This window comes from Amaranthus tricolor, chromosome 7 (genome assembly GCF_026212465.1).
Source record: "Amaranthus tricolor cultivar Red isolate AtriRed21 chromosome 7, ASM2621246v1, whole genome shotgun sequence".
Classification (NCBI taxonomy): domain Eukaryota; kingdom Viridiplantae; phylum Streptophyta; class Magnoliopsida; order Caryophyllales; family Amaranthaceae; genus Amaranthus; species Amaranthus tricolor.
The window spans coordinates 9,759,859-9,778,739 of record NC_080053.1 but is presented as its reverse complement, the minus strand read 5'-3'; the positions used below and the strand labels follow the sequence as shown (position 1 = coordinate 9,778,739).

General features: G+C 33.9%; 1 protein-coding gene across 1 annotated transcript; it reads right to left on the bottom strand.

Moving 5' to 3' along the window:
* Positions 1-286: 286 nt before the first annotated feature.
* On the bottom strand, positions 287-958 carry LOC130818468 (protein MAIN-LIKE 1-like). The gene is made up of 2 exons (XM_057684640.1): positions 632-958; positions 287-538 (listed from the first exon to the last, which is right to left on the bottom strand). Exons 1-2 carry the CDS (start codon positions 956-958, stop codon positions 287-289), a joined length of 579 nt encoding a protein of 192 aa, XP_057540623.1.
* Between the last annotated feature and the right edge of the window lie 17,923 nt (positions 959-18,881).

Here is an 18,881-nt window from a genome sequence, read left to right as displayed (position 1 = left end):
CCAACTATCTAGCTATTCTCGTAGGCAAATACACCTCGACGATATCAAAACAGGTGATACCCCTGATATAGGCGGTGCGATGGTACTTATTTAATAATGCCCTAGGAGAAGTATGTATGGAGTCCATTCCACCTGCTCACAAGCAAAATTTACATAAACAAAATAATCTAAAATTAAAATAAAATGTATAATAATGTGTGCTGTGATGTGCAAAAACTTGAGTTTTCGTCATGGAGTCCAATATACTTCTACAGTCTCTCAGCTTGCTGAGCTTACAAACTGGCTTCTACGTGGACCACATCTCAGCCCTCATCTTGTTAGGCATATCAGCTTGACGAAGATGGGGGCGGAAGGCCGGGAAGTACCCGTAGATCCACGTCTGCAACAATGTAAGACAACAAGTAACAGTCTTGCACCCAGCCCTAGACACCATACCCAGTTGCCAATACAAATACGCAAGAGTGACTGCACCCCAAGCAATCTCATCCTTATAGGCATTCGAAGTTAGTGTAGGGTGAGGTCGCATCCCAGTTCTAGTCTAATCCACCAACAGTGTCGAACCCACAAGATCCATGTAATAGGCTATAGAATGTGTCTTTAAATCTTGAGACCGACGGCACATGTGCATAACTTCACTAAAGTTGATGGTCCCGCTAGTAAAGTACCCCTTCCTACGCAGCTCGAACATTGGCTCACTAAATAGACCGGCCAGCGCGAGCTTCCAATCACCCTCAGTGGGTACAGCCGAGAGTGAACCTTCGATACTAACACCTAAAATGCGTTGCACGTCGTGCAACATAATGGTCATCTTCCCCCACGGCATGTGGAAGGTGTTGGTATCCGGCTGCCACCTTTCCACAAAGGCCGTAATCAAAGCACTATCATTGTGCTGGTGCATAATATGTGCCAGACGACCAAGGGGAGTGGCAGGTAATACTCCGTACAGCTCATCAGACATATACTACATTCTGATAATCGCGTCCAACGGCTTCTTTCTACTACGGCACTCTAATATCGGAGGCGTATGCTCAGCGCCCTCAAAAATTACCTTAGCTATGTGCCCCTCGTAGCTGGGTATCAAGCGGGCTTCAGTGGGGCCCCCAGGTTGGGGTGATGTTATCAGCTAGTCTGTTTCAGCGAACTGTTGGCGCTTCCTCCCTAGTGGAGCTGCATCGTCAACCTGGTTGTCTTCTGTATGATCAGAAGCGTCTGCTATACTAGGGCCTGCCTGTGTAAACTTATCGGCATGCCCTCGCACAACCGTCCAGTCAATTGGCTGACCAACAGAGCCGATGTAGTCACTATCATCATCATTAGAGCCCCTCGAATTACTCTGCAAGCTCGTCTGGTCCTCATAATGAGTACATACTTGGTGCAGCGTACTCGAACGTTAGACTTGACTATATCTAGCCGCCTCTTCATGCCTAGCCCGCCTAACTGAACCTGTAACCCCCCTATATTGAGGGTCCCCTCTTAGTAAGATCGGCCTAAAACTATTTCCGCTCAACATGCCTCTAAAAAAATCCTTTCTTCTTCCTTGGTTACCAGCCATTTACTACAATTTTGATAATTTAATTAACTATCAATAATAAATTACAATAATAAAATATTACTTTAAGTTAATTAAATGAATAAAAATATAATAACTAATGACCATATTAATTCATGATTGGTAACGATTACGTAATTAGCATTAATAAAATCCAGGCTCTAAAAAGATTAATTTAATATACATTTAATAATCTAAATTATTAACAAATTATATAATTCATACATATAAACTAATAAGCAATCAAAATAAATATTATTAAATTAATAAACATTTAATTAATATATTATGTAAGTTAATAATTATTAATTGAATATTATTATTATTATTATTATTATTATTATTATTATTATTATTATTATTGTAATTAATTTTTCTAAAATAGTAATAATAATAATAATAATAATAATAATAATAATAATAATAATAATAATAATAATAATAATAATAATAATATTAAAAGCAAAAATATATAATTATTAAATCAATATTCTGATTATTATTATAATTAATTTTTCTAAAATAATAATAATGATAATAATAAATATAATATTAAAAAAAATTAAAAAAATAAGAAGATTTGCACGCGACTCATCCTCCTAACTGTTTTTTTAAAAATTAAATTCGTTTAGAATTCGTTTAGAAATTACATCGAATAATTGTTTGCATATTGAATTCCTTAGCTTTAGCCCCACAAATTTTAAGTTTTGATTTAGTATTTTTAGAGTGATAAAGGTGTTATTTGGTGAGATTGGAGTGTATATAACAAATTTTAACTCCAGGGGCATTTTTGTCAATTCATTAAAATAGGGGGGGCGATAAAATGAAAAGGGTGGTGAAGTTTAAGGATTTAGAAATTGCAAGTTTGCGTTTAGAGTTATTACTTTGTTTTATTTCTTCTGTACTGAGATTAAAAACTTAGATTTTAATGTTAATATTGACGATGATCAATGATTGCTATGTTTTATGCGTTCTGATTGTATCTGTTTTAGCTCTATAAACTTCCGTTTCAGAGGCACATAGCCACCAGCTTCTCCTCGTCTCCTTCATTTTATTATAATTATTAAATATAATTTGCGTATGATCAAAACTATAAATCAAATCTCATATTTCTGAGTTATAATGATTTAGTCATGTGCATCGATAAAATGAGAAATGGGTTATTTGGTAAATGACTGTTGGCTGTTAGTTATTTTTTTTAATTTGTTTATTTGACTAGCTAAATTGTTGGTTATTTAAGTTGGTTTTTAAATTAACAGTACATATCATCTGTCTAAGGAGGTATTTGGTAAAATTAGATATTGTCAAACATGTTTTATTAGAGGAAAAATGTATCAATTACCCAAAAATCATCAAAACAAATTGAGGGCAATTCGATGTGGTAGCTCTAAGGTATCGATTTTCCACGTGGTAACCAAAGCTTTTCAAAATTCACGTGGTAACTAAAGCTTTTCAAAATCCACGCGGTAACCATGTGGTTTACAAAATTCTTTCTCCGTGAGCTTTTTAACCCAGAAAACTTTTAACAAACATTAATTGCAAAGCTTAGTGTTCCAGTACAGCAATTCAATCCGATGAGATTTTATCTTTCCATATGAACTCTCTCTCTCTCTCTCTTTCTCATCATAACATTTTCCCCATTTCCCTAAAGACCTAATCTTGAATCCCAAAATTTGATTTCAAATACAATGAAACCTATCCAAAAACATCACAAAATAAAGCTTTAGATCGATAAAGGTTAGTAACTACTTTTTGAATTTTAATGAACTAATGAATTTTGCACTCAAATTTCCATGAACAGATGAAATAAGATTCGAATTTCATTGCATTAGTATTCGAATTTCAATAAAATGATGAAATTGTGATTCCATATCTGTATGTCAATTTTTTCTTTGTATTCGAATGCCAAATCGATTTGTTGTGAAGTTTGTTTAAGTGATACTAGATGAAGAATTGAAAAGATGGTAGAGTTAAGTTTATGTTTTGGGGGAAATTTATAAAACTGGTGCAATTTCACATGTTGAAACGCATAAATAGGCATACAACACGGTTTAAGCTTCAAAATTAACGTTTGCTAACATTTTCTGTGCAAAAAAGTCACGGTAAAAGAATTTGGTAAACCTCAGGTTACACAAGGATTTATGAAAAGCTTTGGCTACCATTTGGAAAACCTAATACCTCAAGGTTACTACGTGGAAATTCCCAAAATTTTAATTTAAAAGTTAGAAAAATCATTATAAATAATTTTTTCTGGATATTTTTACTAACCAAAAAATCAAAATCAAAACCAAAAGTCAACTAAAAAATCATTGGTCAAAAGCAGGTCAATAACTTTATTTACCGGTAGTAGGGTTGGGCACAAGTCATTGGTCAAATATTGTTTATATGGGTTATAGGTTACACGTAGACCAAAAAAGATATTTAACTTTATTGTTTCCCATCATAACGATATTTGTTCGGAACGACGTTAAATATCTTTTTCGGTCTACGTGCCGAATATAGGCAAGTTTGTACTTGTTTCGACCGAATTTTCGAAAGAGTTACCCTATCAGCATAAGCATGATGTTCGTTTTTGAAAAATATTGTTATGATGGTAAAAATGACGTTAAATATCTATTTCGGTTGACGTGCCGAAAAATAGGCAAATAAGTACTTGTTTCGAAAGGATTTTCGAAAGACTTACCCCATAAGGATAATTGTGACGTCCGTTTTATGAAAAAATATCGTTATGTTGGGTAAAAACGATGTTGAAGTACTAAACACAAGGAAAGTATTGGTAATTAGGAATGTTAAATGTGATTAAGATGTCAACAAAAGTCAAAGGTGATTAATAATGGTCAATGGTCATTTAGACTGGCCAAAGGTCATTTGGGTTGGTTAAAGCTCACTTGGTCTAAATGGTGTAGACTTTAATACTTTGGTGGTTGTAATTCGTAAAAAAAAACTTTGAGGTCGTAATTTGCAAAAGTTCTAAACATGAAGATTGTAATTTGCGAATTACTCTTTTATTATACATATATAGAAATATTAAAGATTGAATTAGTGCATTTCATTGCGTGAAAAAGCAAATCTTGCAAGTATTTTGGAATTAAGGAAGTGAGTTACAATTATTTGTCCTTCACTAATTTAAACGTTAACTAGTTTTATATTTTGCATTGTTTGATTCGTTTCGATGTGAATTTTATTAAAGTCTATTATAATTTTTAATTAAATACAATTTGAGATATTTACGATGGACTATGTGCATTAACAAACATTCAAAAATTAAATGGGACAATTATAATGGATAGAAGGAATTATAATACTTTGAGTACATCTTAAATTATTGTTTTTCGAAAAAAATAAAAAAATACAATGTCAATTTAAAGAATCACCATTACTTTGCATCGTCAAGTAAGAGATTGAACCTTCATTAGGGAAAAACAAAGTCCTTTATCATGAAAAACAACTTGATAGGTGTGCGTATGGCTTAACAAAGGATTAAATGGCTTGCAAATTTGTCGCCTGGTACAAATGAGAATTCTCATAACACTGTTTTATTAGAGCAAGTACCTAATTAACCAAGAGTGAAGGTGATGGATTGATCACTCAAACAACACACAAGGTGTTGTTAGCAACACAAGAGGATCTTCGGTGTGTCATAGTGATGGTGCAATGAAGAACATGAGTGTCGTGCATAAGGGATGCATTGGGCAACGCAAGGGGGAGCTTGATCAATGCATAAGAGTCACTAGTGGAGAAAAACGTATATGCTGTGGTTTTTATTAGACGCAGCATTAAATAGCATAAAAGAATCACGCAATAGTGCAAATGTTGCGGTTCTTGTATGCCTGCAGCAATTAACCTTCCTCTAAAAAATTAAACCCGCCTTTTAACGTTCCAATATTGCACAAAACCTACTGCATACGCTGCTGCTTCATTCTACGTACTGTTGTATTCCAAAGCCCTCCTTAAACCTCTGCTTCATCATCATCTCAACGCGAAAAAACTGCTGCTTCATTGTTGTTCTTGTTCTTTTTTAAGCTTCATTCTTGTTCAACACGAAAAAACCCACTCTGCTTCTTCAACCCACACCAAAAAACCCATTCTGCTTCATCATCATCTTGTTCTTGTTCAAGCTTCATTCTTGTTCGTTCTTGTTCAATCCACACGAAACTCTGCTGTGTTATTCATCCCACAAAAATTCTCCCATTGTTGTCTTCTTCAAGTTCTCAAACCCACGAAATTTGGGCTTAGTTCTTATTCTTCTTCAACGTATAATCTTTTAAAGCTTATTTTTAGTTGTTCTAGCTTCATTGTGTTTTAGGGCTTAGTTTTTTTTATACTAATTTTGATTTTGCTTTTTATTGTATAGGTTACATAACCCAAAACCCATGAAAATTCAAGGTATAATTTTTATTTCGATTTTGTTTGATATGTTTATCTGTTTATATATTTGATGTTATAATTAGTTTGTTGATTATTTTTTAAGTTTTACATTTTTTAAAGTTCTTCAAGTTCTTAATTTAAGTTCTTTAAGTTGTTTAATTTTAAAGTTTTACATTCTTTTCATGTTGTTATATTCAGTTTGTTAATTATTTTGGTATGTGTATTTTGTTTACTTATGCATGTAGTTTGTTAATTAATTATGTATGTAGTTTAGTTATGTATATGTATGTAGTTTAATTAATTTTATATGTATTTTAATTATGTGTGTAGTTTACTTATATATGAATAATCACAATAGTTTACTTATTATGTATGTAGTTTGTTAATTAATTAAAATACACATAATTTGAATAATTTAAATAATATAAAGGTTAAATAGGGTCAAATAGGGTAAATTTGGGTTAACTAAGGTTAAGTATATATATAGTTATGTATGTAATGTGTATTAATTTTGTTTTGAATTAATTAATCACACTTAGGATGACAAAAGCTCGTTCTTGGATGTATGGTAACATTGAATCATCAGAATTTATTGACGGCGTATTAGAATTTTGTAGTATTGCCGTTGAACATCAAGTTAGTATGGGGGGAGTTGGTTTTTATTGCCCATGTGTCAAGTGTGGCAATGTATCAAAGGTAGATAGTGTTGATATCCTTAGGGAGCCCATACTTCGACATGGGTTTAGGCCTCAATATCATGTTTGGGTTTGACATGGTGAGGAGGGAGTTTACAAAGAAAAAAGTATTTTCGAGGATGTCAATAATGTGGATGTCAATGAGGATGTAGTTGATCGTGTTGATGGGTATGAGACAGATGAAGAGAACGTCGATGATTATGATGGGTATGAGACAGATGAAGAGAACGTCGATGATGATGTAGATTGTGTTGATGAGATAATGGAGGGAGTTAAGCATAAGTTAGCAAAAGGTCCTCGTGTTTTTGACTTGTTGACAGAGGCTTCTCAAAAGCCTTTGTACCTTGGATGTACAAAGCTTACCAAACTAACAGCCGTGTTGACAATTTTCATCATTAAGTCAACGTTCAATTGGAGTGACACTAGTTTCACAATGTTATTAGAAGTGTTAGGTGAGATGCTTCATGAGGAAAATGAACTTCCAAAGTCGACATATTATGCCAAAGAACTCATGTGTCCTTTCGGGTTAGAGTACTAGAAGATTGATGTAGTGTCCGAATGATTGTGTATTGTATCGAAATGAAAATGTGAACTTAGAAGAGTATCCTAGGTGTGGGTTATCATGTTACAAGCGTAAAGGGGTTGGGGATGCTAAAGGGCCCTCAGCTAAGGTATTGTGGTATCTTCCAATAATACCTAGATTTAAGCGCTTGTTTTCTATAAAGAAAGATGCGTTAAATTAAAGATGGCATGCAGATAGGGTGAAGAGAGGTCACTTGCTTACACATCCATCTGATTCTCTGGAGTGGAGGAGTATTCATAGGTTGCATAAGACATTTGGGGATGAAGTTCGTAATTTAAGGCTCGGACTGTGTACGGATGGAATGAACCCATTCGGAAATCTTAGTTCTCAACATAGTACTTGGCTGGTACTGTTAGTGATCTATAATTTGCCACCTTGGTTGTGTATGAAGCGTAAGTACATTATGCTTTCGCTTCTTATCTCGGGTCCTAAACAACCTAGCAATGACATAGATGTATATCTTGCACCGCTCAATGAGGATTTGAGAAAAACGTGGGATGAAGGAGTTTCCGTATTTAATGCACATGATAATAAGGAGTTCACCTTGCGTGCAATGCTCTTATGCACCGTAAATGATTTTCCGGCATATGACAACTTATCAGGGTATAAGAACAAAGGGAAGAAAGCGTACCCAATATGTATCAATGACATGGAATCCACGTGGATTCCGAAGTGCAAGCACATATTCATGCACCATCAAAAGTTCCTCCCACGAGATCACTAATATCGCAAGAAAGAAAAGATGTTTAATGGGGAGGTTGAGGAACGTGTAGCTCGTCGACCGTTGACCGGTTATGAGGTTTACGAACAAGTTAAGGGAGTTGAGACTGTATTTTGGTAAAACAGGGCATGTTCAAGGGGGTGAAGACCGACTATGGAAAAAAGAATCAATCTTTTGGAAGCTTCCATATTGAAGAGATCTACAGGTTAGGCATTGTCTTGACGTTATGCATATAGAGAAAAATGTATGCGATGCCATACTCGGGACGCTCATAAACATTCTGGGTAAGACAAAGGATGTTAAGGCCGTGTGAGATTACTTTGAATGTAAGGGTATTCGTCCGGAGTTGTGGCCACAGGTTAAGGTGAGTAAAAAAAGAAATAGAGCTGATGAAGTTGGTGGTAGTAACAAGGGAAAGGACAATAACAATAAGATGAGTAATGAAAAAAATTATAAACCTCCATCTTGCAACACTTTGTCCAAGGCAGAGAAGCGGGCATTTTGTGAGTCTTTGTATGGCATTAAGGTTCCGTCTGGGTACTCATCCAACATGACGAGATTTTTGACCCTAAATGGTGAGTTGAAGTTGGGAAGCATGAAATCTCACGATTACCATGTAATGATGCAAGTGTTCTTACCAGTTGCAATCTGTAGAATACTACCAAAACATGTGAGATATGTTATTACCGAGCTATGTTTGTTCTTCAACACAATTTGTAGCCAAGTCCTTGATCCCTTTAAGCTTGATGCTCTTCAAGTCCACGTGATTGTAACTTTATGCAAGTTTGAGATGTATTTTCCACCTTTTCCTTAACATAATGGTTCATCTTATTATCCATCTCGTTCGTAAAATCATTCTTTTGGGTCCAGTTTTTTTAAGGTGGTTTTATTCTTTTGAGAGACACATGGGAGTTTTACAAAACAAAGTGAGGAATCTAGCACAACCCAAGGAATCTAGCATAGCCGAGCATATGGCCATGGCAAAGCCTATTGGACTTCCCACCTCTCGGCATGAAGGATGGCTTGAGGGAAAAGGAACAATTGGCTCTAAATCAATCACACCTCCTCGAGAAAGTCTTCTACAAGCACACTTGTATGTGTTGCATCATATTCCAGAAGTCTATCCTTTTCTGAATGAGCATTTTGATATATTGCGCGCCAAATATCGTTCTAAAGGGGATAGGACATCGATGCAGCTGTATAATCAAACGTTTATTGATTGGTTCCATAATCGAGTAATATGTGAAGAACTCAAGGGTGTATTTGAAACTGTTAAGTGGTTAGCTTTTGGTCCTTGTCATATGTCAACAAATATGAGGGTTACGATGTCAATGGGTTCACATTTTGGACTAAGGGTTAAGATAAGAAGTCTTCTTCTCTGCAGAATAGTGGGGTTTCTATTTTGGGGTCATCTATATTTTTGCAAAGTGCCAAGGATCAATCGCCGATTGATGCTAAATTGGTATACTACGGACGGGTACATGAAATATGGGAGTTTGACCACTCTAGTTTCGCTATTGGTGTTTTCAAATGCAAGTGGGTAGATAGTAATCGACGATGCGTAAAAAATGATGACCCTTGTGGATTCAATCTTGTAGACTTAACTCGTTTGCGTGATAGTGAGGAGCCATTTATACTAGTCGCACAGGCCAATCAAGTATTCTACATTGTAGACCCATTTGATAAAAAATGGTCTATTGTTGTACGGGGAAAAAGAAGTATCATTGGTATAGGTGATGTTGAGGATGAGGAAGAATATGATGCTATTGAAGACTCCTTGCCCTTTATCAATCCAAAATCTGTCGATGAAGATGATGTAAATGTTGGTTGTACGCGTGTAGATCACACAGAAGGAATAAATTTTAATTAAGTGATTCACAAGGTATGAAGTATTTATGTTTTTTTGGCACTTACTTGCTTAAATTAGTTCAAACTTGGTTTGTTTGCATGAAACTTGGCACACAACACTATTGTGTTGGAATGGTTAGAATTCAAAATCATAGTCATATGCTTGAAATTACATGCTAAGTTGCGTTTTCACGGTTTTATATGCGTTTTGGCACTTTCTCGCATAAAATAGTTCAAACATGGTTTCTTTTCCATGAAACTTGGCACACAACACTATTTGGTACATATGATTGTGTTGAAATGGTTAGAATTCAAAATCATAATCATATGCTTGAAATTACGTGCTAAGTTACGTTTTTACTGTTTTAAAAGGGTTTTTGGCACTTTCTCGCATAAAGTAGTTCAAACATGGTTTGTTTTTCATGAAACTTGGCATACAACACTATTTGGTATATATTATTGTGTTGAAATGGTTAGATTTGAAATTACATTCCTATGTTCTAATATATTTTTATTCATATTCATTTAGGTACTCATCTACAATGCACCGTTTTAGAGATGAAATTGTCCCCGAGATCGAGACATCTGATAATGAGCATCATAGTGAGTTGGATAACGACTATGACAATCCATTTGTTAGACACGAGAGGATGGCTGAAGACGCCCCACCATATCTCTCGGAGATTGAATTAGTACCAACGAATGCTCCCACTACCAGTACTAGCGTTGGTTCTAAAAAGAGAAAAGGACGATGTCCTACGAAAAGCCTCAAAGTCACAAAATCCATGCACTTGGAATACAATGCATTGGGTCAACCCTGTTGCAAATGGCGTAGGCAATATGGAAAACAAATCGGCATATGTATCCGTAAGATTTTGCATATTGTACGCAGGGAACGCGGTTTCAGAGGGTTTGAAAAACTCTCTATGGGATGATACTGTGGTAAGAAACTTTACTATTTTTTCTTTTGTAGAATCTTTTTCACATTGAGAACGATGAGGAGAAGAAGAATGTTTTTCTTTTAGCTGTTACTGAAAGATTCATAGATTTCAAATCCAAGCTTGTAACTGGCTGGATTACCAAGAAATGTGCCCGTAAGACCAAGAAGGTCAAAACCGGAAACCAAGGTGGATACCAAGTACCTTCAAAGATGCCCTATGAAATATGGGGTCATATATCAAAGAATGAATGGGAAGCGTTTGTTACCCAAAAAACAACTCCCACTGAAGTTGTAAGTATTATATTATAGCTTTTGATTTAATTTTACTTTGTTCTTTTGATTCAATCATTAAACTAATATATGATATTTGATTTCTATTAATTAATTAGGAAAAGCGTGGTAAAGCTTCTGAATCAGCAAGCAAAAGGAATTTTTACCATTGCTTGTGCCTAGAAACATACGATGAGCCCCTAAAAGACTAGGCGGATGCGGGTTTATACCCCAATAAGAGCCCCACGGCTACCTCATCTACGGCTACCTTTGCATCTGTGAATACTCTTGCTGGAGAATGGGTGCGGGATCGGTACTGCGGACGTCATTGCCGAGATTCAAATGGTAAATTAACCATTACTGATTCGGGAAGGAAGAAGGTTGCTAATGCTGTGGTGAGTTTTGAAATTATTAATTATAGGCTTGATTTGTTTTGTATTTTTTGGCTTTGATTTACTATACACTAATTATTTTATGTGTCACTTTTTATTTGAACAGATGAGTTGGAAGGAAAAAGAAGCTTTGGGGGAGTTCACCTCTAGTCTAGAGGCAATGTTGATGCATTGCATATAGTCTTAGGGTAAAACCATAGAGGGCGGGTAGTCGGAAAAGGAGGCGTCCGCGTGGGGTTAAAGAAGGCCTTCGGCAAAGAGTGTGTCTCTACTCAATCAAGAACGATGCTACCTGAAGAACTAGTGACCCTCAAAAGGGAAATTATGAAGGACGTTCTCTACAAAGTTGCATTTGTTTTACAGAAGATGGGAGCACCCATTGTAGACTTGGCAAATATGATTGTCGAGGATCAACAAAGTCAACATGGGGATCCCAAGGCTTCGGTCGAGCAAACACTCGAGCCCATTACCCCCCTAGCTCAAAATATAACACCCCAGCCCATTACTACCCTCGAGCCAACACTAGAGACCGTGAACTCCGTTGCTCAAAATCCGTAGCCAACACCTAAGCCTGTGGTAAAGGTACATAGTTTTTAAATATATAAGCACCTATTAATTTAAATTGCAATGTGTTTTAAGATTTTATTATAATGATAATTATACTAAATGACACAATTTTCAGGAAGCAACTCCTTGTTCTCTTTTGCTGCCTCAGTGAGGTGTTGCCAGTGGTGGCGACTTAACTGAGGTTGCATTTGGTGTGGCACAGCCAACCAAAGAGGGCCAAACAGTGCATTTTATGCCTGTTATAGGTGGCCACATAAGTGTAACCGTTGAAACTATTGTAAAGGGGTTTGAAGATTTCTCACTCCCAGTTCCAATGCCAGAATGGAGCCTTGAGAAACTATCAGACGCCCAACGTAGTTTCGTCACGTGGCCATATACATGGGTCCGATTCACTACCAAGGTAATAATCATTTGTATCTTATTTATTTTTAGTATTTTAATTGTATGTTTACACTAATTAAATTATATAAATTCAAATAACAAAAGAGTCTAAAGTGCTCTAAGAGAGATATCTGTTCCTCATCAAAGGTTGGTTCAAAGTCGATGGCAACCAATCCAAATTTGACTAATACTGAGCTAAAAGATCTCTCTCCAGATTGCAAATGGCTGCACACATGTGCATCTCGCATGTGTGAGGAGGACCCAATCATGCTATCCCTACAGAAGGACCAATTTAGCTTTGCTTAAAATCCTTTTGTAATTATCGATCCTAGTGATATTGGCCAATTTTTTATAGGAGACATATTCAATGTAGCTCTTATCCATGTCTACATGAGGTGATGTTCATAATCTTACAATTTGGGCATTATAGTTTAGATGTTTTAATAATCGAATTACTAACAAAATTTTCTTACCTGTGAGTTTAGTGCGGCTTACAAGGAGCTAAATTGTTGTGATCCTTCAATAAAAATTGGATGGTTTTGTCTAGAAACGATTTCAGGTATTAGATGCATAAATGTGCCAGATGACGTCAAAGCATATATTAAGACTGCTTTGAAAAATTTGCTTGCATCTAAACACATATTCATTCTGGCTCCATATGTGGAAGAGTAGGTTTTATTTTTGAAATTGAACTTATTTTTTTGATTTTTATCTAAGTTCACATATTCTCTAATTTGTTGATATTAAATTTGCGTTTGTAGTATGCATTGGATACTTTTGGTCATATGTCCTTTGACTGATACCGTGCACGTCTTCGACTCGTTACATAAAGCTCAAAGTCCGCCTCGCAACACAAGATTCAAATCCCTGTTGAATGCGTAATTTTATAGATTTTACCAATTTCATTTAAGCTTTCATACATATAGTACTCCCTCCTATTCACCTTATGAGTCCCATTTGACTTTTCACGGATTTTAAGGAGAGTCAAAAGTGGGACCCTAAGGGTAGGAAAGAGAGTGGTTTTATGGGTTTTTTAATGTAAGGGAGGAAAATTAGTATGGGTAATAGAGGGTATAATTGAAAATAGGATAAAGTTACTAAGGGCATAAAAGTCAAAAACTCATACCAAAAATAGAAATGGGACAATTAAGGTGGCTTGACCATAAAAGGAAATGGGACACATAAGCTGAATAGGAGGGAGTATTACATTAATATAATTACAAGCATTGATATATAAATAGTTGTTTTAGGCCTTGACCACTATATCTTAGGTTAAGGTGTATATAGGCTGATCTTTTTTTGTTTTGACTATTTGGTTATGATCTTGTCAAGGTGGACATTTCCTCCTGACATAGATAGCTTAGTTTATTGGCTTCACTTTTATGTATAGCTTTTTGAGGCTTCCCGCTCATCGCCCATGCACATAAAGAGTGACACTCTGAAACCCTTCCTAGAATGTGGGCTCTGTGTTCATACTGATGCAAACATAGCGAGATAAGTTGGAAACCTATGGGTCTTTGATCCCTTGTATCCCGTTTTTTTAATTGGGTAATACAAAAATCATTTCTTCAAAAAAAACAATAGGCGAAAAGAAAGAAAAGTATAATAATAATAATAATAATAATAATAATAATAATAATAATAATAATAATAATAATAATAATAATTTTTCTAAAAAAACTAATAATAAAAAATTAAAAATGGAAAAAAAAACGAAAAAAATCAAACAACACCAATAATAAAAATAATTTTCAACACAACATACAAAGTTTATTAATAATAATAATATTAATTATAATAAACATATTCAAAATAATAAATTAATAATTAAAAGAAAAAGAATAATTTAATAATAAAAATAATTTGTATACTTGTAGTATGCTGGCAAGTTTTTATACTCGGCTTATTAGTTGACTGCTTCTAATCGACTATTCCCTTATAAAGGAATTTGAATCATTTGGCCAGCTATATGGAGAATAAGGGGGATTTGTAACTTAAGCAAGATATATTAAAAGATTAAGGAATTATTGCCTTCCATAAGTATTGCTTTAATTTTTCTTAATTGCCTTATTTCCTTAATCTCTTAATTTTCCTTACATCTTTTCATTTCAAGCCATTGCAAGTAAGAAAACACTCCCAAAACCCTCAAAAACCTCACGCCTAATCCTCCATTGATTCATCAATTTTGGTGTTTTGTTCTTGAGCAATTGTGAGTAATTCTTAATCTAGTTTTTATTTTTAAGTTTTAATTTAAATTTCTATGATTTTTATGTGTGTTATTTTATGGTTTATGACTTGTTCTTGATTTAAAAATCTGTGTGAAAGTATGATGTATTTTTCTATCTAAATTAATGTATGGTTTTTTTTAGGGTTTTAGATATGTTACATGTGTGTGAAGAATTTGTTTGATGGATGATCGAAATTATATATATATATATATATATATATATATATATATATATATATATATATATATATATATATATATATATATATATATATATATATATATATATATATATATATATATATATATAGAAAAAAATGTATGTGGTGTTAGAAATTTATTTATTTTTGATTAATAGAAGGAATTTATAATGTTGGTAAAAAAAAAAATATACATGTATATATGTGATGTGTATGTGTGAAAACATTTGTGTAAAAAGAATTATATTGAAAAAAATATATAATAATAATTCATTAAAATTTTTTTTTATGTAAATTTTGTTGTTTAGATTTAATAGGACATAAAGCATTGATATTTATACTTTTGTGATAAAAAAAATGATGGAATGACAAAATCCCGTAGGTTTTGAAAATGGTGAAAAAAATGTGTTTTTGGAACATTTTTGGCTTTGAAATTAAGATAAAAATACTTATACTATGTTATAAATTATGAAAATTGGTACCCGGGGGTTTTGATGTCTTCCGGACGCAACGGTGAAGTCGGATTTTCAATTTGACAGTTTTAAGTTGAGTTTCTGGACAGATTGTATAGGCTGTCCTGTTTTGTGTATTTATCATGTTATAGTATCTGATAGATGTTCATGATTGTGTGTAGTATTCTAGGTATGGATGTGATTGAATATGTGTATGTTGGATGATTTGAGGAAAATGTGTATGTGTGCTTATTTCCCGAATACGATTGAACCTTGTAGGAAGTCGATTCGTGACCGGGAATTGATTAAGACGCTTGTGAGTTGGTTATCTTGCTTAAGGTATGTACACGCAGCGTGGTTCGCATTAGTCCGATGTATCATATAATAATGGTATACAAAAGTAAAGTATGGATATTTAGTATGAATAATGTTATCTTTCGAATCAATAATTTTTATACATTGTTTTGATAAGCAGAGGTAGTATGACCTCACTAACTTTAAAGTGGACGTAGTATGACGTCAATTGGTGGAAAAGAATTACTCGCGGTATATGAGGGCATTATGAGCCACCGCGGGGGTATGCATACTTAACCATAGGCACCGAAGTAAGGCGAGTGTCTATGGTAGAGACTTGCTTACGGGTTAACTCCCCCTAATGTATTGTCTCACTTATGGAGTTTGGAGTGTACCGGCAGTATGGCTGGATAGTACAGCAGTATGGCTGACTAACCTTTACATGAAAATAATTATTCTTAATAAGCATGATCGAAGCGTACGGTTCTGTGAAATGTCAGCTAATAAATTAAAACTTTCTCTTGTGTTATTATTTATTTGATATGTGACGTTTGCTGACGTGTACTTTTGGTCTTAACGACCCTGCGATGATGTTGTTTCCTATCTGGGCAATGACTAGCAGTAAGTTAAGTTGTAGGTTTGGGGAGTGAGGATTGACCCTTGAAGAAATAAATCATTAGAATTTTCTAGTTGAGTTTGAAGAACATTTGGTTTTTATGACGCGATTTTCGTTCTCGAGTTGTAATAAGTAGATTTAACTTTTCGTTCTTATCCGCTGCTAAGAATTTCTTATTATCTAGTAGTTCATGATAACGCTAATAGAACTCGATCCGCACGCTTTTCCTTAAGTTCAAAACCGTTTTAAACCGTTTTCTAACATCCCGGTTTGACTCGGATTATAGTTGTCTCGTTTTTAAAAGGTCATCTTCTCTTTTCGTACGACCCGAGTTATTCCGAGATGTTACAGTATGTAATTTATATAATGGGTATGTAATAACAATAATTATGTATTAAAGCAAGATGTAATATGTAAAATTATGTTTTAATGATTTAAGTTTTATTTGGTTTTTTTTTTTTGTTTTTGAAAATACTGTTTTGTATAAAAATATTATATTTTTTTTCGCAATAATCACGGCTCGATAGACTTCTGCTTTAGCATTACTGACTATTATATTATATTAAACCTATATTTAGAAAAGAACAGTTCGTTACAACGCACTAGTTGCAATTACTCAGCTTGGCTGTTGATAAAGCCACTGAGTTGTTTCTTTGAATGCCATGAGTTAAAGATGATCCCAAGAATTGACACGATTCTTACGTGCTTTTCCTATCCACTTAATATCTTGCATAATCTACATTTAACAAACCAACCAAAGAAAAATCGCTAATACTATGGTCCCATGGGCCAAAGTCTTTAGTCAAATGTAGATATCTAAAATTCTCTTAATTGCAGTTAAATGAGATTCTTTTGGGTTAGCTTGAAAACATGCACATAAGCAGACACTAAACATAATATTTGGACAATTAGTTGTTAAATATAATAGTGAACCGATTATACCTTTATATGACGTTTAATCAATGTTCTTACCACTAAGATCTTGATTGAGGCTAAATTTAGTACTCATGGGAGTACTAGTACTTTTGCACTGATCCATATTATATTTCTTTAGAAGATCTCTAACATACTTACTCTGACAAATAAATACGCCATTCTTCTTTTGCTTTATCTGATGTCCAAGAAAGAATGTTACGTCTCCCATCATGCTCATTTCAAACTTTTTACAAATTATTTCTGAAAATTCTTTGAATAGAGAATCATTAGTAGCTTTGAACAAAATATAATGAACCCATAATTGAAAAATAAGAATATCTTTACCTTTATTTTTAATAGAAACTGTTTTATCAAATTTACCTCATTGAAAGTTATTCTCAAGAAAATGTTAGCTAAATCTATGATACCCAGGTCTTGGAGCTTGTATCAAAACGTATAAAGCTTTGTTTAACTTCAATACATGATTAGGCATATAAGTATTTTTCAATCCAGGGGGTTGTTTAACAAAGAAAAATTCTTCTTAATAACCATTTAAAAATGCACATTTAACATCCATTTGATATAAATTATGTTCATGGAAGAAGAAAACCAAGCATAATTCGAATAGATTCTAATCTAGCAACAAAAATAAAAGTTTCATCCTAATCAATACCTTCTTCTTGATTATATCCCTGTTCTACTAACCTTGCTTTGTTTCTTTTTATCTCAATAGCCTCATTAAATTTATTTTAAAAGACCCATATAGTTCCAATGATGGTCGATGGGTCTTTCAACTAAGTCCCAAACTTTATTTCTTTCAAACTCGTTCAATTCACTTTGCATTGCAATGACACACTTTGGTTCTTTTATAGCTTCCTTAATATCCTTTGGTTTTACAAGAGAAACAAAAGCAGAAAATGCACATAATTTTTTAAGGGAAGATCGAGTTTGTATACCCTTAGTGGAATCAGTAATAATATTGTTTGGAGGATGCTTTGATGTTAATTTGAAACTCCTTCTTAGAATGGATGCATGGTGTGTTTCCATTAAGAGAGCTAGTTGATACTTCATTTGGAGAATCATTAATTGGAGTATCAATAACAGTACGTTCAGTCTGTCTCTCTAAGTCTTCAGCATTAGTCTCTTGATATGGTTGTGAGTCTTTAATGTGCTCAACCTGTTTATCCTCGACATGTTCAAGACTTTGTATTGGCTCTTGCATAATTTTCTTTCCATCTATAGCTTTTTCATTAGCATTTTCTTCTTCACTTACATCATCAAAGGGCTTATTAAGATTTAAGTCATTAAATACATCACTTAATATACCATTATCAGATTCATCAAACATAGTGTGTATACTTTCTTCAACCACATTTGTACATTTGTTTAGCACTCTATAAGCTTTGCTATTTAATGTATATCCTAGGAAGATAACTTCATCACTTTGTGCATCAAATTTACCTAAACTATCTTTACTATTATTATGTATAAAACATTTACATCTGAATGTTCTAAGGTATTAAATATTAGGTTTTCTTCCTCTAAGTAGCTCAAAGTGTGTTTTCTTTAGTTTTGCTCGCATAAGACATCTATTAAGCACATAACTAGATGTATCATCCATTTCATCCCAATAGTGTTTAGCTAATCCAATTGCAGTAAGCATAATCCTAGTCATTTCTTCTAAAGTGTGATTTTTCCGTTCTACCACACAAATTTGTTGAGGTATCTAAGAGTTGAGAAGTTGTGAGTTATACCATGTTTTTCACAAAAGGAATTACATGTTAGTTGATCAAATTCTCTTCCATGATCACTTCTAATCGAAACAATTGGACAATTTAACAGCGTTTGCACCTTTACAATGCT